Here is a 20645-nt window from a genome sequence, read left to right as displayed (position 1 = left end):
ATTTTTAAACAAGGTAACTTTATGAGGCCGTGTGCAACAGTTAACAAGGCTTATCTGTCACAATGAAGTCATTTCAGTCATATATTTAATGACACAGTACACATAGTTAAGATGACATCAGGCCTGATTAAAGCCCAGCACGAGGATAGTGCAACACCCTCTTAGGATCCAAACGCTTGGATGTCATTCTATCCCAGTAATCCATTAACAGGCCACAGGCCACATCCTCCAGGACACTGGGTGAAATGTGACCGACCAGATTTGCATTCTGCTACACTCCCCTGAACAGGATTTAGTGCTGATGTATTTTATAATAAGAGTTAATAATTTACTCTGATTACTACGTGGAGGGGGAGGGGAGTTTGTAATCTCATCCCCTATCTACAAGGTCAGACTGCAAACTGCACCCTGGAGCTAGCTACGGATGCGGTAATCTTGCATAAAAGCACTTAAGCAGGTGATTTGCTGTGATTTGCATCTCAGAGGGACGGCTGCCTTTTAACCCGTCACTCACACGGTCTGAAGAACTGATAACGCAGAGATACTGAAACATTTTGTTTTCCTCACATGTCCCCTCTAACAACAATCTTAAAAACGTATCAGAGCGCAGAGATCTTCTGGCTCTCTTCAGTAGAGTTAATATGTGATCCCTGCAACGTGCTGCATGATTTAGCAGCCTGTTAGCTAGCCATGCATACGAAGCCAGGGCTTTAGTTTACGAGGTTATCAGGCTCGACACAGTCACACTCGCACCATCCGTATGTGTGATGACACTTGGCCCGAGGGCATCTGTTGGCCTGCACAGCCTGCATGGTGAGAACAAATGTCACCCAGGGTTTGTGTAGGGGACGCTTATAAATCTGATATGTGGAGAATATGATGGTGTCAAAGGATGTAATATCTCATCAAGTGTTTGTCCCACATACAGCTCAATCAGACCAGACTCTCTGTTTTAAGAATTTTTGGGTTTAACCTGTTGTTGATGAATGTTAACTAAGAGCCTAGCCTAAGAGATGTTAGCTTACCGATTCTTCTGACATGTCAGAAAACATGTCAATAGCTCGACCACAACAACCAATGACGAAGTGAACCAGAGGAATTATTTTCAAGCTTTTTAATACAAACTTAATAAACTATCAGTCCCTCTTAACATGTAAGACACTGACTCCAAATACTTTGTTATACCGTTTGTTTTTTTATCAAGTATTGCACAATGTAGGTACAAAATTAATATACGATTACATTTTGTCCATAATATAGCAAAAATCTTTAAACTCTTAACAGAAAATACAACTCTTATGTTTTTTCAAAAAAAGCAAATATTCTTAAATCCCACCACTACGGAATATTCTGTACACAATCTTTAGAATAGTCAATGTTTTTTTTTTTTTTTCTTTTTTTTCAAAGATGGATTCATTTTTATAATTTCAATAAAAAAAGAAAACATAAAGTTGCTGCAGCCATCACAGATCACTGGAGTAGTAAAAAGATATAAATGCAATACCATGTCGTAGAAACAATAGATACTCTGATATTTTACAAACTCTGTACTAAATTAAATTATACAATTAGAAAAAAGACCAGGAAATCCCACTTATTTATGCCAATTTCTTGAAAAAAAATTGGCGGTGTCCAGTTTTGTTTAAATACTGAAAGAGGCCATGACTTGTGGTGGTGTTCTTTTTTTTTTTTTTTTTTTTTTATATTCTTAAAACAGTAACATAAAAAAAATAGTTTTGTGCTTGGTTGGCAAAAGAAAAAAACAATGATGCATGTTTAGATAACCAAGCGTGGACATCTCGTACTAAAGGTAAATAACTCAAGGGGGCAAAGTCATTCACCCTCGGGCTCATGCTCTTAGACTCGTGACAGATCGTACAGCTGGCAAGTCTCTTTTTTTTTTTCCTTTTATCGATGACATTCTCCTCTTGTTTTTTTTTTTCCTTTTTTTCTAAATGTGCATTTGTGTTTTTTCTCCCCATCACATTATCTCTGGTCGTTTCCGTGTGAAGTAGTAGCTTAAGTAGTACCTTTACTAAGTACTAGTTGGCCATAACTGGCTGGAATTGCTGGTTAGAATACTGCATGTTGTTCAAGCTGAAATTCAAGCCATCCATAAGGGACTTGTCGTTAAGGCCACCGTAGGCCGCAAACATGTCGAAGGCATTGCTGTACTGCAGCGGGCTGAGGCTGAGAGAGCTGTCCCCGGGGAAGAGGGCGCTCTGGCTGCCCTGGCCCTGAAGGCTGGGGAACACAAACTCCTTGGCGTTGGGGGACAGGGCTGAGGGCTTCTGGTGTGGCTGCGGCTGCGGCTGCACGCCGAGGCCCAGCCCGTACAGAGAGTGCATGGAGGTGGAGATGGCTTTCTGTTTCAGGAGACTGCTCACATTCAGGCCCAGGTTGGTGGGAGAGGTACGGGCCACCTTGTTCCCAGCACTGCTGGCGCCGCCGCCGCCGCTGCTGCCGTTGTTGTTGTTGTTGGCGCGTCCGCTGCTCTTCATTTTAGTGGAGCCGAATTTGGTGGCGGCGAAGGTGGCCGTCGTGAAGGTTAAAGGCTGCGTGGAGCGGGGCATGAAGGTGGGGCTGACGGCGGCGGAGTGGCCGAAGGGAGGAGAGGGGGAGCTGGAGCCGGGGGACGCCCCGCTCACAGGCTCGCTGATGGGCATGAAGACCTGCGCGTCGGGGTTGAAACTGTTCTTGATCTCCTTGTCCAGATCAAGCCCCCCGCTGTTCGCTCCACTTTCATTGCTGTCGTCGACGTACAACACCTTGACCGGCCCCTTCTCCCCGATCTGATAGGACACCTCGAAGGGGTCGATCCACACGCTGAGGTCCTGCGGCAGGTTGTTGCGGACGTCGTCGATGTCCAGCCCGCTCTCTTTGGCCGCCTTCTCCACAACCGGGTCCACCTTCTCCCCGACGTGGATGCATCTGAATCCAGAGCCCTTGTATGGCTTGTCCGGGTACCAGTGTCCCTCGTACTTCTGCTTCAGCTGCCTCTCCAGCTCCTCGCCGAAAATGTTGACCCTCCGCCTCGGGAGCTTGTTGTACAGGTAGGAGATGATGAAGTTGAGAGCTACTTGGATTTCAAGCTGCATAGCTGACTGCTGACGTCGACCGGGTGCGTGAAGATTCGATGCGTCTGACCTTGAGAGTGTCCACTGGGTCTGCTTTGTTTATCCGTGGTTAACAAGAGCAGGGATGGCGAAATAACCAGAAGTCGAAACAAAAAAACTGTTCCAAAGCAAAAAGTGCTGATTTTTGTAGAAGTGGTGTCCTTCCACAGGGTGTGATAATTGTTTTCCTGCAAGAAATCAAAGAAATAAAAACATTGTTAAAAAAATAATAATTCACATTTAAATGTTAAACTTTTACACTGGTATGCTGAATATTCACGACGACGGATCTGTTCAGGTCATCGCTCCTTTTGGCTGCTTGACAGCACTTCCGCTGACGTCACAGAGGTAGTGCAAGTGATCTTTAATTATTAACGGGTCTGTCTGAAGTACGAGTGCTTTTCTTTTTCTTTTTTTTCTTTTTTTACAGTTCTGACTGCTGCGAGCTCGGATGTTGAACGTCACACCGCAGGACAACAAAGCAGAATTTCACAGCAACCACCAGATTGGATGAAATTTCGCAGCTTGTATATGAATACAGATCCCTGTGTTTACCATCGAGTTCGTTTTCTAATTAATCTGCAGGAAATTGTGAATATTTGAGTCATCTGAATCTCATAAAAGCTGGTGTTGAGTAGACAGACCTCGCACTAGGACTCGGGAATCCTGTTACATAACAGGCTGCCAGATCTCCTCCATACAGCAGGACGAAGGAGACGACAGGCAGGTTTGTTGTTTTTAAAATCAGGGGAAACGGTCAATACGAGCGGAGGAAATGCCTCGTCAACAAGGCAAACTGCAGGATAAGTTAGCGAGGAGAGCGTTTCGGAGGATTGTGAAGCTTACAGTCGTGTCACTGTGGCTGGAGTGTTACGCGTAAAGCACAACAGATTAGTCGGAGCGCGTCAACGATTACAAACAGTGTCGAAATGAAGACTTAACCCACTGTGGCTACACCCATATGTTTGGCAGCTGCACACACAGAGAGAGAGAGAGAGAGAAAGACGACACGTTAAACGGATGAAACGTAAATGTCACACACGTTGCAGCTAAATTCAATTAAGACGTCGTCTTAAGAGAGAGAAGAACTGGGGCTGAGGGAAACCGTCTGTGAACCAAACCCCGCAGCTCTCAGGAAGAAAAGCTTGAAGTTGATGTATTGAATCATCTATGGAGGAAAAGCATCCACACAGGACTAAAAAAAAAAGGAAAAAAAGGGCATCATTTATCGCCTCTCTGATGAATACTGCCCCCCCAAAGAACAGAAACCAAGAGGAGATTCCTGACGATTGCGAAATGGCTACAGGTCCTGATCATGGACTGTAAATATTAAAGTCCTGCTTCATTTGATCGGTTTCATCAAGTTTAACGGGGATTTTAATGACAATTTCGCAGAATATGCACGACTCTTATCTTTATAAAAGCATGTAGGACACTGACACGTAGAAAAACAAACAGATAATATATACAATATGGTGATATCGCGACAGCTGACGCATCTCGAGACATTTTTGTCATTATTCTTCCAGGAAGAATTTAAAGGGCATATATATATATTTTATCGTATACACAAACCATATCTCTTTTATTTCTATATGTCTCTTTCTCCCTCACACACACACCCCTCCCTAAGTTCGTGGACTGACGCAGCAAATCAGCTTATGAATACATCCACAGTACGACAGCAGGCAGAAAAAGGACGATTCAATCAAACACACAGCACAGAGCAGCAGAAGGAGATACTTACTTTGTGTAAAAAATAAAGATTCTCAGTAGTTCTGAAGTACCGTTTTGTTAGTGCAAATAGAAAATGAAGTATAAATACTTTCTTCACATAGAGTATAATATCAACGTTACAAAAAAAGTATTCCAGTACATGAAGGTTTCAGAGGATTGGCGTTGGTTGGTTTTGCTTCGGTTTCTGTTTTTAAATGTTTGTTTTTTTTGTCCTCCTCTTTTCAGCAGGCTTGCAGAGTAGCTCCCTCCTTCTCGGGAGTTTTGCAACTTCGTCCCCCTCCTGATGCAGCGTCGCCTGTATTTATAGCTTTCCTCCGCCATGGGCACGAGGTGGGCGGTGATGCGGCTTCAGAGGTCAAAACAATACGAGCGGCGCGGATTGGTCCGAAGGCGCAAAGTCCCGCCCCCCCCTGCAGCCGTGCGCTCATTGGGCGACGGGCGCCGTCGATCAGAGACATATGATCCTGTGAAACGGGAGAGACGCCTATGATGAGCGTCCTGCGTCAGAGATAACCTAGGTCTGTGGTGACAGCGAAATGCCAAAGTAATTAATGTGGAGAAAGAAACGATGTTATATAAAGAGATATCCTGCTCGTATGGCCAAATAAATACTTTTATCAGTTTGAAAATATTTTGTATCAGAAGTGTTGCCATCATAACTTTCTCCTCTCTAAATATCCTGGACCATTTAGGATGCTCTGATCGTCGTAAGTGATCAAAAATATGGAAATTTAGCTTTTAATGTATATGCTTCTGCTCTGTATCATGACATGCTTCATTTTAAAGCTGTGCAGTGTCACTCAGCAGAGGCATCAGAGCTGACATTTAAGCGATTATAAAGTCTTTTTTGTTTTTATGTCACACACTCTTCCATTTAGGACCTTCGTGTTTCGTGACCTGCCAACGGGAAAAAAACTGCAGGAGCTGTGATGAATGTTACATTTCAGCCCTGAGAGGAGATTCCCTATAGCGGAACAATACAGCTGGCAGCAGTGTGGGTGGTGCTGAATGCTATCTGCGCGCTGATTGGTCTAAAACGGGGCAGGAGCCCTACGGTGAATGGTGTGCCCGTATCCAAGGTGCTGATGTAGGCTGCGCACGTCATCGCTCGGCTGCACGCACGCTGTTGCCAAATTTAAAGTGCACTAACACACACCGAGGTGCATGTACATGCTATGAAGTCATTGCTGTGCATTGTCAGAGTAACCCAACACTGCTGTTTGTCTTGGAAAAGGAAATAGTAGTAGGTTGTGCACAGTTTATTTTTAACCCTTTACACAACAATTTAATATATTGTCTCCTTATTATGAATCTCACTGAACAATGTAACAAAGCAAAAAACTAGGATAGATAAATAGATATGATAAATAAGATAAATATGAATTTATGCGTGTTTTTAAATTAAACATTTTCTGCCTTCAATACTTTTCGGGGATTTTTAAAGGACACAAACAAAATAATTTCATTATTTTAATAATGAAACTATGAAAACATTATTATAAAGTACTGAAGCTTTAAAAAAAGACGTGTAAAAGAAGATTTAGTCCACTCCCCACCCCCACCCCCACCGTCAGACATCTACAATAACAACCTGAACTGGTCGTTGAATGCAGTTTCACCCAGAAGAATAAGGTTGCAGCCCTTGCAGTCTGTTTTGCGGCCGCATGCTGAGATAATCTGCTGGACTTATTCCAACCCCGTAATATCTAAAAAAACATTGTCCAGGTTTCAGATCACCATGAGTATATCCCTTTAACTCTTTTTCTATTCATATCCGTTGATGACATTCAGTGTGAGCCCTCTTTGCTTTTGTCATCACGGCAGCTGCGCCTGCTGCTGTTGGATCTGCTCAGCCCTGCTGACAGAACACACTTTTAGACATTCTTCAAGCACTTACGTTTTGCCAAGCGGAGTCATGTGCTCGTTTGGTTCAGCCGTGAATGTGTGCGAGAAAGGCCTCCATTAGAGAGTGCAGATGCATGAGACAGACTATAGATCAGACGGTGGTGGTGGTATGGAGGGGAGTGTATATATATGCTTTGACATTGCCCCGTGGATTCAGATTCACTATCAAGCCTGGAGGTGAAGTGGGTGGGAGAGAGTGTGCTGGCTGCGACTTCCACAGTCCTGGCAAGGCCTTCTGGGTTGTTTACTGTAAATGGCTCGGCTGAATCCAAAGTCTCACGTCCTCTAGGATCAAACCCCATTGTGCTTTTTATGCTATGTTCACACAGATGGATATGTCTTGCACTTTTAAGTGTGCATGCTCTCGCCCTTTTTGAGTTCGGAACAAAGAGCCACTCCTCTACAGAGCAAGGTCAGCGGCCATAATGAGACATGTTAAGACTGCTATATTGTCTTAGGGGGTAATCCTCTAATGTATCCTCTACTCACTGCCTCTTCTGTCGCTTGTGCTTATGAAGGAGTGTAACACCCTAAGATCTCTAATCCCCCCCCACCTCCAATCAGCACTTCAGTTGGAATCTGTGCTTTGACTCCAGGAGTGAGAAATGTGGGCGGAGGGAGAAATGAAGTTAAATGAGTAATTTGCCAAATGTTGCTGCTCATTTTCAGGGCTAAAAAAAAAAAAAAAAAGTATCAGACTCATGAGGGTTTTTTTAGTTCAGCTGGGTTGAGTGAAAACAACAAAGTCCACGCAGGCAATTTTTCCCCGAGTTAAGAAAGCAGAAAAAGAAGGTGTGGGGGTTTCCTGATTATGCGTTTACACCCCTGCGAGTTAAAGGTCACCTTCAGAAGAACGCTGCATTTTTAAGAAACATTTGTCCTCGAGCTTCCAAAATCAAATGTGATTTCGCCCTGACAACAGGGCAACGAACAGAGGCTCTGACATAAACATACAGCCTCCTGTGATAGGACCGTATACAGAATAATGCTCAGCAGCAGCAGCACGTGTGACGGAGCATCATAAACAGCTTCCTCCTGAACTGATGTGGGAAAAAGGCAGGTTTACAGGAAGACACAGCCTTTCTAAGGAACAGAAGTCGCCTCGGTCTTTTAGGCTGCAGATTCATGAACATTTCGCTGCACTGTGTTTATTTTCTCTGTTTCACTTGACAGTATTGACACATAAACAGAAGAAGGGCGACTGACACACAAGCAGAGGAGGATTTTTCACACACTTCCACGTCTGCCTCCTCTCCTCCTCCTCCCCTCTCCTTTTTATCCCTCCCCTCGTCCCTCCGCCCTCCCTCGTCCCTGGCTCAGACGGAGAGAGCCTTTGACGTCACCGCTTGTTATTACTTAACACAACTCTGCAGAGCGCCCTGGGCTCCTCGTAATAGACAGATGCTCTGCTTTGCCTTTGAAGAGTAAATGAGGCGGCAGGTGAGACAGGCAGCGAGGGAGACAGGGGAAGAAAAGGAGAGGAGGACTGTTTGGCTGCTGCACGGGCCACTGAGATCTTGGTGTACTTTTTGATTCAAACTGCCAAAATGAAGTGTTCAAAAGTGTTCTCTAAGTAAAATAAAAGAGTGCTGATTACTGACATTGTGATATATTAAAGAATGAAATCACATTATTTAGTTTTTCTGCAGTTTTCGTTGGATTACTTCATGCACTAAAAAATGTCTTTAAGAGGAAAAACTGAACTACCTGGAACTGTAGAAATGTATCTAATAATATGCATGAGATTTTTTGCAGAGATTTTAAAATTCAAGACAGCTGGGATCTTATTGTTTTATTGTCCATAAACAAGAACCTGCTGTTCGCCATGGACATGCCACATTGTCACTACTCTAGTAAGAATGTACGGTATGTGTAGATAGTGATTCGTTGTGAGTTTTTTAACACTTACGTTGGCCGACAAAAGGCAACTGACCTGCGACGAATGAAACGACAAAATGTGCAGAGAATTCAGAAAAGAAAAGCAAATAGAAGTGTCCAAAATAAAAGCAACAAATGACAGAAACATGTTGCAAAAACAACTTCATTAACACCAAACGCGCTACAAATACAGGAAGGATACAAAGTCAAAAAGATACATTTTAAAGGCTTTATATGCGATTTTTCACACTTAAATATAATAGAAATCAAGTATATCCTCTGAAAATAACTCTGTGAGTCATGACTGTCTACAATGGGTGTAACACCCGAGTCCCACTGTCTGTGATGTTTTCAGAGTCCTATCTTCAGTTTGTTTACATCGTTGGGACGGCCGGCTGACTCCTCCCCTCGGCGTATAGAAGTTGTTTAATTGAGGGACTAGAGAAAAGAAGAATAACATACTGTACTCACTGCTTAACTGTGTTTCTAGATCACGCTCATTTCAGGTAAATTTACATGCAGTGTGAAGATACGAGCATAATAAAGATCGCTAGCATTAGCATGCTAACACAACAATGCAGCGCAAGTTGTTTTGGTTTCATGCTGGAGCTCAAGGGCAACATCTGCTGGATCAAAAAAATCGCATATAAAGCCTTTAAAAGAAACATCTGCATGCAGACAATGCCAGTCAGAGGTGCTCCAGGCCTGTAGGGGGCGCTCTGAGGAAGAGTTCATGGTTGATGAGAGAGAGCGAGGGAGTCTAGAAACTGAACATTTTGTTTGGATGGCAGAGAAGCAGTTTTTCAACAGAGAATGAAGTTAAAATCACTGCAGCTTGGACCTTTAAAGCGAGATGAGACACCTGAGAGGGGGGGATCTGTTGGGGGAGAAGGAGATGGTGCCAGCAACCTTTAGTTTTCATTCAGTATAAAAACTGAATATTGAATTTCTCAAACGCTCTCGTCTTGACCTTCAAAGAACCCGTGACCATAATCGTTCTGTTACTGATACATGAAATGACCTCGCTGGTATGAAATCTCATTAACTACATTTCACGACTGATTGAGTTTTTACACCGGTTTTTTTAACGACCCTTCCAGGGACCGACCGACTGTAGTTTTTTCTTTGCAGCGTGTCAGCAGCGGCTGCACATTAAACGTTTTGCATCACCGGCCTGCAGTGAGTCACCCGTCGTGCATACAAATGCAGGCTTTACATGCCGCCATGTATGTAAACACAGAGGTTGTGTTATGAGTTGTCACGGCAGCAGCGTTAAGGACTTTTTTCTCCTGAAAAGTCGTCTTCATAAACCCTGCGAGGATGTTACATAATTCATCCGATGGCGGACCACAAGGAGCATGCAGCGTCGATAGATCAGCTCGAGATTTGCAGAAAAAAAAAAAGTTTGAAGTGCACAATAGCTTTAATAGTGTTAAATTGATTTCTACTGATCTATTGTTAAGCTTTTAAAACACAGATAAGAAAGTTTGAATAGCTGAGACATGTTTGTAAATGAGAACCTTGTGACTCCTGATTGAAAATGATCTTAGTGCGCTACCGCAGGTCGTTCATCCCATCTGCAGTCAGACTGTTTAATCAGACTCTTTAACAACATCACCACCTCATGCTACACACTGTGTGTGCTTTTTTAAGAACAAAACCTTTTTTGTAGTTTTTTTGTAGTTACTGTGTAACTTTACATTATTGTATTTTTTTATTTAACTGAATGTAAATATGTTTGATTTGATTTTAACTTCTATTTTTATTTTTAATAATTGTATTCCCGTCCCCTGTTTTCTGGAGGTGCTGTAATGCACAAATTTCCCCCACGGGGATCAATAAGGTTTATCTTTATCTTTACCTTTTAATAAGCAGCTGTTCTTGTGTACATTCTCTTATCCCTTTTCTTACACTTTGACCTTGTAGTACAGCTTAAACAATAGCTGCATGCTTCAAATTTAACCCCCGGGCTGAGGAAACACAAATGTGTGGTAAGTGGCAGACATACACACACACATGCACAGAACAAGTCAGCTGCTGTTTACAGTATGTCCTCAGTACTGTATGTTCTCAGACTGTCACATGAGTTCTTTTTAAAGCTCTTCTTCATCTCACATCTCTCCTCATTTTATCACTCGTGTGTGTTATCTGTGTGTACTCAACCGAGTGTAACCACACATACACATATCTCCAAACCCCTCAGGTGTCTTTGCACATAAACGACCTACAATGACAGAGCAACACGTCGATCCCCGAAGGAAAGTAAGGATGCACTAAGTCATAATAAAGACGTGGACAGAAGAGAGAAAGGTGCTGAGGTATTTTTGGACTCATCTGTTGCACTAACAAACACATCACTCTGTGTGCTTTAGTGCATGACTGATTTTTTATTCTCCAACTTTAGTGACAGCCCACTGGTACATTTTCTGCATGAAGTCGGGGGGGGAACTGGTGTGAGAACACAGCAGAAAATATCCAGGAAAATTCACAGCGAGAGTGGGACAGGGTTCTTCTTCACTTTTTTTGTTGATATTGTGAATGTGTCCAACTATACACACAGAATTGACATAGAGGCACAACAATCTAATTACAGCGTGAGACTGTGTTCCTTTGTCTGCTACTTCTGAATCCTTCTTACTAGGTTGTCTTTTCTCCTTCCTGAGATGCCCCCTCCAGCCCCCCCCCCTCCTCCTGCCTGACAGCGATAGTCTCCTGCTGTGAGGGACAAGTGTGAACAAGCAACTCAAGAAGATTTCAGCTGCTGCCTGAAATTTTATAGACATTTTGTGGAGTTTTATTCTGGTGAAAGGAGTTGTTGTTTCTCATTAAATAAATCCTTATGCTCATGTTCACGTGAGGTAAAATGCTAAACTCTATAAGTGTTGTTTTCGGTTAAGATCTCTGTATATATATCAGTCCCTTTGTTTTCTCTGTAATATTTCTCTTGAGTTGAAACTCATCCAGATTGTGTGCTGGATTCAGGTTAGACAGATTGCAGTCCGTCACACCTGGCGTCAGAATGTCTCTCGAGGGTCCCACTTGGTTGAATTTCATTTCCCTGCTCAGCGGGTCAGAAAACAATTCTCTAAACCAGGACCTGCCCTCAAAAATCAAAACATGATGACAGACTGATCTCTTCTTATTTTTGGCTTTCCACAAAACTTTCTGACATCTGTCAGCGAACACAAAAAAACTATTTCATTTCCCGGGCACATTTGTCCTCCCTCGGCCTCCTCCAAATTAGGAACTAACTGCTCGTGCATCCTCCCTCGTGGGTGAATTCACACCACGCAGAGTTGTTTACCTCTGAAGTGATCAATTAAGACGCACTTTAGTGCTCAGCATGACTCTGCGAGGTGTTGGGAAGCTATAGTCTTTTTAGGCTGCAGGAAAAAGGTGCGAGGTTGAGAAGAGTGTGGAAAAAGGAAACCCAGAGGTATAAAATGACAGCTGGATGTGAGGACGTTCAGGAAGAAAGGAAGGAAGGGAAGACAGTTGTTCCCATGAGGGCGGGAGAGAGACCTACAGCGAGAGAGAAAGATGAGAGGGGAAAGAAACTCAGACAGAGAAGAGAAAAATACGACAAGCACACTGATGACAGGAAAAAGATAATCCAAACAAAACACCACGCAAGATAACTTACAATTCACTCAGTTCATCACTGACTGACATTTTTTTAAATACAAATTCAGCAGACTGATGACCACCTACTGACAGCATATAGAGCCCCTGATAAAGAAACACTGCAGGCGGTTTTGAAGGCAGCAGAGTCGGATTCACTCATCATAATTCAGAATAGAAAATGACCCAGGAAAAGACTCAACGTGCAATTAGGATTCACAGAGAGAAATGAAAAGTAAACAGCAGGGGCCGTCTGCGGAGGAGTGTGCCTGACGGACGAGAGGAGAGATAGAGCGTGACGACAGAGGAGGACGAAAGAAAGGAAGAAGAAAGAGGGGAATACTAACTCCACTGTGGTGTTTAAGCTGCTCTGTATTCATGGCTGTGGAAAAAATACTTACATCAGGCCAGGTCTCACATTCCCTGTTCAAGTAATGACACCCCTCTCTGCTAACCTGCTGCATCTATTTTAGACTTGTGTGTGCATGTGCAATTCAGCTACAGAAGCCCTCAGTGGACACCTCTCCGTGCATTTTATTTCACTCCGTTTCACCGTTCTTGTTTTCTCGAGATCTCAGCTTATTGATTTAGATTCTCGAGAACACGGCTGAAATGAAGTTGTTATCACATGAAAAAACCAGTGTTCTTATCCCCAGATAATTTATTTACTATCACAAGAAAACAGAGTTAAATAAAATGTATCGATGAATGTCTGCTAAGGGCTTTCGTATTCCGGAGCAGACACAAATGAAATGAAGAAGTCATGCACCAGCAGAAATCTCATCTACCTACAAAATGAGATTCTGCTTCTTAGATCGCTCAATAAAACATGAAATGTTCTAGTTATGCTCTTGCTCAAAGAAACAGCTCAAGCTGTCCTCTGCACTTTCATATAGACGAACCTGTCGCTCTTTGTTTACAATCACATGTTTACAAGAAGCATGAACTCACTCAACTAAAGTATGCTAAAGGCTGAGGTGGCCTCTGGTTTTACTCTCTGAGGCCACACAACAAAGTGTTCCTGAAAAGCAAGCCTGTGCTGAATATGCAAATGTGGTCCCACCTCAGGGGCGCATATGATGTGGCTAACAGGAACCCCTACAAGGAGGGTAATGACAGTATGCGTGTGTGTGTGAATCCAGCATTACTCTTGTGTTTTTCATACTCTCTTTGATGACGCACAACACTGAATTATTGACCAGCGTAATCAGACTGATCCTACAATAACAACACTTCACTTTGTATCCAGACTGGATTTTTATTGTAGTGTTTGTGGTTAAAATGGGAAATGTTATAGAGCATTTTTTTAAAGGCTTTATATGCGATTTTTTGATCCAGCAGATGTCGCCCTTGAGCACCAGCATGAAACCAAAACAACTTGCGGTGCATTGTTGTGTTAGCATGCTAATGCTAGCGATCTTTATTATGCTCGTATCTTCACACTGCATGTAAATTTACCTGAAATGAGCGTGATCTAGAAACACAGTTAAGCAGTGAGTACAGTATGTTATTCTTCTTTTCTCTAGTCCCTCAATTAAACAACTTTTATACGTGAGGGGAGGAGTCAGCCGCCGTCCGGGCAATGTGAACAAACTGAAGATAGGACTCTGAAAACTCTTTTCAGAGGATAGACTTGATTTCTATTATTATTATATTATCTATATTATATTATTATCTTTATACGCATATAAAGACTTTAACCTCGAGGCCCAGAAAAAAAAAGGCAGACGAGGGGCCGACGGGTAGCGACAAAGCTGAACACCGCAAAAACCATAGGGCGAGGACCGAGCATCTCCTTTGTGTGTCAGGGCCTTTAAAACCTACAGCTGACGTTTTGCCCACTCGGATTAGAGGTGGTTCTGTTGGTTCATATTCCTCATCTATCTCCACATCATCGACACGCTGACTGGTGACCAACCCCGGCTGTCCTGGGACGAGAGATAAGAGTGGGAACAGTATGCCTTTTGCAATACCCCTGATGATTTCATAAGAACAATGCACACTCCAAAACTTAACTCACAGACAGAAGGCACAAGAAGTCATTGTCTAAATTTTCTGTAATGTAAAAACAAATGTTCAAATCTCTTATTTGTATGTAAATCTGGATGTTTACAATTCTGTTTTAAAAATGTATCATGTGTGATATCTTTTCCTGGAAGGATTACACATGGAAGGACATTCGACGTGATAACTGAAGCTCCGGGTACACGACTCTTAACACAAATCTTTATCTCACCCCGGGGACTTGTGCATACTTTGCCCTGTGGAGCATCTGGTTGGAGGAGACACAATGTACCACATTCACAGTCCATAAACACAGCTGCTGTGCTGCAGGGTTTCCACATATCCTCCCCTTCTTTGTTAAGCATACAGGCTGTGTGTGTGTGTGTGTGTGTGTGTGTGTGTGAGGTGACAGGTCTATGTTAGATCTCCTATTAGCTTAGTCACACACATACATATTCACATGCACATGCACACACACATGTTCAGACTGTGAGAACATCAAGTGACTCCCGGCTGCTCATGGTTGTACCTGTTTTAGAAACAGATATGGTATCACTGGAGAGGGCTGATGCATAGTTAAAATGAGTACAGCACACTAACCTTTTCTTTATTTAGCTCCTGCGCCGCGGAGTAAACGAGGTGAAAAACAATATCAGATGAACTGACGGGACATGAATGAGAAGCAGGATGCAGTTTGAATGTCCTATAAGGGAGAGAGATACGTTCAGGCATGAGAGCATAATGTCCCTCAGAGACGATTACAAAAAATCTCTGAATTTACAATATTGTGATTTCATTATGCACATGATAATGGGAAAACATGCTGAAGAGGCCCAGTTCTGTACGGCCAAGTTGAGTGTGTTGACATGATCTCCATTGTCTCTGCTCATGCGCTGCTTACTTACAGCAGCCTTGCATCAATTCGTAAACTGGAAGAATGTGGAAACCTTTAACATACAGGTTTAATACTGATGCATAGATCCTGTTCAGTATCACTGGCAATGTGGATTCAGTGGCTTTGTTTGTTTGATAAATACATTGAAATTTGAATCAATTCCTCAGGATCAAGACTATTTTATTCCCCTTCACCTGTGTGAGTTTTCACTTTAAAAATGAATGGACGAAGCCTGAGTGACGTCATCCATCTGTTCCAACTTAACGACAGGCTGAGAGCTGGAGCTGAGGCGGGTTCTTAAGCCTCTTGACAAACCGTTACATCGCGCCCACCTGTCAACTATGGATAACACGTATCGTTCTCAAAATCTAATGAAATTTAGAAAAAAATCAATTTTTTGCCTGTTGTGTGTTTGTGACTTCCGGTGTTCCTGCAGCCAGCCTCTAGTGGACACTCGATGAACTGCAGGATTTTGCACTTTCGCATTCTGCTTTGCTCTGAAGTCTCAAAGTAGCCCCCACACAAAGCTCTGTGTCCAACACTTCCACACCTCTCTCTCCCACAAAATGAAGCACAACGCTTGCTCTTCACATACAGAAGCTTGTCCTCTGTCGTCTGAAATTGTCCTCCGAGGCCAGAGGTGGAGACGAGCTCGCTGAATCAGTTACAAATGAAGTGTCCTCCATGTCAGTGGGACAGTCACATCGGGTCTCTTGTCCTGACCTTTGCCTCTACAACACACATACTATCTCACACACTCACACACACCTTTTTTTTTTGACATAATGGTGCCAGAGATTTCATCTTTGGGAACAACTGGTGACTGCCGTGGAGGAGGTTAGAGGGACTCTCTGAACATGTGACGACAAGCTTTTGGTTTCTGTAGAATTTAAAGAAAGTCACAGAAAATGAAACTTTGCTTTCTCGAACTTCAATGTGGAATGTTTTTTCTTCTTATCACCAAAGTAAGGCTTGGAGCATGTCGTCAAGAAAGGTATAATCTCCATCTTTGGGCTGGGACATAGCTCAACCCCAACTTTTCTAACACAACTGTTTCTGACACTTCATTTTAGCATTTCAACGTCTATCACAGTAGCGACAGGTCGTGTGCAGTCAGGATGGTGGCGGCTGAACTTCAAACCATGATGTGCATGTCTCAGCATTTTATCTGCTGATGCTTTTAAAAGGGCCCTAACCACCTTTTTAACAAAGCCTTCTGCTTGTGCTTTTAGTTTCATTAGTTGCAAATTTGTTTTTTATTTCTATTTTTTTTTTTTCCTGTAGCACTTTGAGATGTTTTTGCAAAAATGTAAAGTGCGTTACAAGTTAAATGTATTATTATTTTTATTATTATTATTATACTGGTATGTGTGTCGCACCTGTATAGGACGCAGCCCACTTTTCAGAGGAAAATATTGTATGAAAAGTTTGTCTTATACCCTCAATTTTATAGTAAGTGATTCATTTTTCCTTTCATATTTTACATATTATAATGAAATTAAAGATTCAGGCACACAGAAGCTTCTGGGTTTTAGGAGGGGACCAATTATTCTGTGTTTACACAGATTTATCCAGAGCTTTATTAAATGTTTTTGTGAGTGATATTTTCTTTTAATAATTGATTTTCTATGGTCTGTAAATGTGATTTTAAAGACACGTCCTGCGTGTTGTTGATGATAAAAGTATATGAAGCACATGTTCCTATCAGTGTTTGCTCGACAGAATTAAATGCACAACATGATTCATTTATTCATTAACCATAAAGCCGGAGAGCACACTGCCCTGCTCTGTCTCTCCTCCTCCTCCCGTCCTCAAAGTAATAATAACTCATTTAAAAACGCCTGAGTTGACCATGCTATTAGCACATTGACGTAACTCTGATGTGTTTACAGCGGCGAGAAGCACAGTGGAGGGGTAGCTGAATAAAAAAAAAAGCTTAATTTCAGCCTCTTCTATTTCACAAAGCACCTCCTCGTCCTCCTGTCTCCTGTTTGCATTCACTGCCACACAAACAAAACTCCCTTTTTAAAAGGCAGAACACACAAGCAAACAGTGATGTCACGGTCACCATGGTAACTATTCTCACGCCTCCCTCTCCTCCCTCCCTCCCTCCTTCCCTTTCACCCTCTTTGATCCTCTAAATCTCCTCAGAGGGAGAGTGACAGCCCATCTGTCCGTCTCTCGGATACGCTCTCCTGCAAACACACCAGCTGCATTGTGCGACTCCAATGTCGCCAACAATAATCGACGATCGTGTCGCGTAGGCTGAAGAGACCGCGGGGTCACTGGGATGAAAAAGCAAAAAAAAGATCCCACTCTCTTCTCCATTCATCATGACCTGAACACAGGTGGCTACTCTTCACACCTCTTCAATTGTTCTCTGCTAAAAAAAAAAAGAATAATGTTAAGAAGAGAAGGGGAAAAGGAAGCGTCTTTAGTATGCATTTGAGGGAGGGGCGAGGAAGGAGACATCGGCCTCTGAGATGGATGAGATAAGAAAGGTGTTGTGATTGATGAAGAGAGAGAGTAAAAGAGTCTTCACAGAGATACTAACTTTGACTACGTCGTCCAGTAATCATCTCTCTGCTCTGTATGGGAGGCAGTCTCCAGGTTTCAATGCAATTTCCAAGACAAAGGTATGCAAACTTTTGAGAAGTTGCAAAGAGAAATGCAAATGAAGCCTGTTTCCATACCGAGGAGTCAAAAAAAAACAAAAAAAACATGGCTCTTTGCAAAGCACTCTTCAGAGGCGGTTGCAAACTGGATAAAAAACAAGTTTTTATCAAATCCATTAAAAGGGTCGGATCGGTACGCTTGGCACTCCAACAGAAGGGTATAGCAAAAAGTAGGACCAGTCCGGGCCGGTCATTTTGGAAAATTTCCCAACTTTCGGCAGTGGGAACGCCTCAAAATGATCGTACCATACTGTGACGGACCGAACTGAAGCTCTTGGTGGAAACAGGGCTGAAGAGGAGAAACATGAGAGAGGTCCTCAGGGATTTGTGGGCAAGTTTGAAACTCCCTTAAACGGACATACATCACTCTGCTTTCCTGTGATAACGAGCACATTTAGATTGTTTTCTCGAGATCTCAACTCACATTATCTCGAGGATAACAACGCTGGTTTCACCATGATCACAAAGATGTTTCTTGAGATCTCGAGGAAAAAGGCTGAAATTACATTATTATCATGTAAAAAGCTCAAATAAGTTGAGAAAACATCCTAAATGACACAAGAAACCGAGTTCAATCAAATCCTTAGTTTCATTCTGTGTGTGGAAGAAGGTTAACCAGTTTTTGGTAATATAAAGGAAGATGTCGTAGACGGCGAGAAACAGGAGAATTGTCCCAGCAACAAGTTTTAATCCTTCTTTTTTTAGACTTCTAAATATAGAGTTCAAGATTTGCTCCTTAAATCTCACTTTCCTTCAGAGTGAAGACGTTTACTCCCCAAAGCAAAGACTATTTCATCTTTATTTCTTGTATGTATGAATAAAGAAACTTGTGGGTTTAACACTCCTAACATTATTCTATTATACGAGCCCCTACAGCGACTCTGAATCACTCAGAGAAATGTAGGAGGGGCATGTATAAGAGGATCACTATTGGCTGAGATATTGTGTAACATCAGCATTCTTTGTGATCCAGTGTTACCTTTTATGTTTTCTTGAAACAGCAGTTCCTCACAAGTACACTAAAGTACGGGGCTCGGGTAAATAATCTACTTAATTTAACTTAAATCACGCTTTAGAGTGAGGCCGAACACAGAGTGTGAGGTCACGGCGAGCTGCCCTCAGCCCGCCGTCTTTTGATGTGAGACAGCTTTGATAAGCTTGAAGCTGAAAACTTAACCCCCCCCCCCCCCCCTTAGAGAAGAATAAATATCAGATGTTATAAGTCATTCCCTCTTTTTATATTTACACTTCAAAGATAAATGAAAACACCTGAGTCTGCGTTTAAAGGGGCGTCTCGATGCAACATTCATCAGACCTGATAAACCGTCCTGGATCGTGTTTATCTGGAAACTCAGCTGGGATCTGCAGCTGCCTGTAGCTGATAATAGTAAGGACCTGCTGGCATTGATCACTCTTGTTCTCACACACACATCGGATTATTATGTAAAGCACATGTTTATTTTTAGAGCGCTATCAGGGGAACGCCCACTCTCTCGCCCCCCTCCCCCCACCCCAGGCTCTGCCCTGGTTGTGGCAGGTTCCATCATGCGGGAGAAGAAGAACGTATGGATTACATGCTGTGTCAGGGGGCAGACGGTGTGAGACTGAAGGTAAACATGTGACTATGTGATGTATATGTTCTGTATATTTAAATGTAATGTTTCACATGTTGACTGTCTGTCCAAAAGAAGTTTAAATCTTCTTATCCAGACTGAATAATTCATGTGTTAGTCATGGGTATCAAAAGTGAACAGCCCCAATGACAGGCTCTCACCCTTCATGCCTGCTGGTTGAATACATTTTAAACGGAGGCGAGGGTCATGTTGACAACAGAACGACCATTCAGAGGTCAGGTCTCAGTGGCCGCGGTTAAATCCTGTACGTGGTTATGTAACAGGAACAAACACTGACCTGGTTATTATGACACAACCCATTCAAACATGCAATAATTGTTGTTTGTTCAACAAGGTTGTAAAGGGCCTGACACACCGAGGAGATCGTCGGTCCAGCTCCATTGCTACCCGTCGGCCCCCGTCTGCCTTTTTTTGGCCAATTCGACATGTTGAATCGGTCAGTGAGAGGAATCTCTCTGATTGGCTGTTGGGAGGTTTAATTTCTCTCCAGCTCTCCACACAGGTTCAGGAAAGCCCCGAAATGAGGTCTAATTCACAAAGCATATAGCGCTGATGCCCTGCTCTTTGAAGTCTCTGACTCCAAAGAGCAGGGCACGACTGACTCACAGAGATGCATTCTGCTCTGCAGCAGGGTAAGGGATGCATATCACACTTTGCATGTGTTTTGTGATTTACATCGTGTCTTTGACTCATTTGCACATAACAGGATTAGCAGGCACAAAAGGCCAAACAATCCTTTCCTGAATCAGGCCTTCAGATATGGAAAAGTTGATGCTGCGCCCATCCAGGAATCTTATGAAAACGAATTTCAAAATGAAGTTCTGAAAACTTGTTTTGCAATTGGATGCATTTTCACAAAAACTAACTATATAACTCCTTCGCTGGCAAATTGGCTGCCAAAACCTAGACTCTGTGTGTCACTCTATTACACTTTTGAACTTAAAGAAAGAACAACTGCATCCATTTAAATACAACCGTATTACAAAACAAGCGATGAAAACCGTTTGGTCCAGCTACCAAAACAATCCAAACATAACACATGCCCAGTTGAGTTCAGGCATGCATATCTCACCATCAGGCCCCCATTCTGCAGCCTGTGTCACAGACAGAGTCTCACAGCCTTTGATCAGCCCACTGTCAAACTCAGACTGACTGCCAGGACGGCCCCTCCTCTCACCAC

The 20645-nt window shown here is 42.8% G+C and overlaps 2 protein-coding genes and 1 long non-coding RNA gene across 4 annotated transcripts in view; 1 reads left to right on the top strand and 2 right to left on the bottom strand.

The window, feature by feature from the left end:
* The window catches only part of LOC132954531 (uncharacterized), an 80663-nt gene extending 65117 nt beyond the window's left edge, over positions 1-15546 (bottom strand). The window contains exon 1 of the long non-coding RNA XR_009665778.1: positions 15417-15546. This is a non-coding gene — a long non-coding RNA (uncharacterized LOC132954531). The remainder of the gene's footprint in view (positions 1-15416) is intronic.
* Positions 1-20645, top strand: part of LOC132954521 (interferon-induced protein 44-like) — a 158302-nt gene that overhangs the window by 64039 nt on the left and 73618 nt on the right. The gene's annotated exons all lie outside the window — the stretch shown is intronic.
* On the bottom strand, positions 1100-5120 carry LOC132995485 (protein Tob1-like). The gene is made up of 2 exons (XM_061065481.1): positions 4864-5120; positions 1100-3304 (listed from the first exon to the last, which is right to left on the bottom strand). The coding sequence occupies exon 2, from the start codon at positions 3096-3098 to the stop codon at positions 2043-2045; it is 1056 nt and encodes a 351-aa protein (XP_060921464.1). The 5' UTR covers positions 3099-3304; positions 4864-5120; the 3' UTR covers positions 1100-2042.

This window comes from Labrus mixtus, chromosome 20, assembly GCF_963584025.1.
Source record: "Labrus mixtus chromosome 20, fLabMix1.1, whole genome shotgun sequence".
NCBI lineage: Eukaryota > Metazoa > Chordata > Actinopteri > Labriformes > Labridae > Labrus > Labrus mixtus.
The sequence above is the reverse complement of the archived record's forward strand: the minus strand, read 5'-3'. Positions and strand labels throughout refer to the sequence as shown.

What these genes read in the sequence shown, in the direction of transcription:
- LOC132995485 (XM_061065481.1), bottom strand. Translation starts at nt 3,098, where the DNA reads ATGCAGCTTGAAATCCAAGTAGCTCTCAACTTCATCATCTCCTACCTG.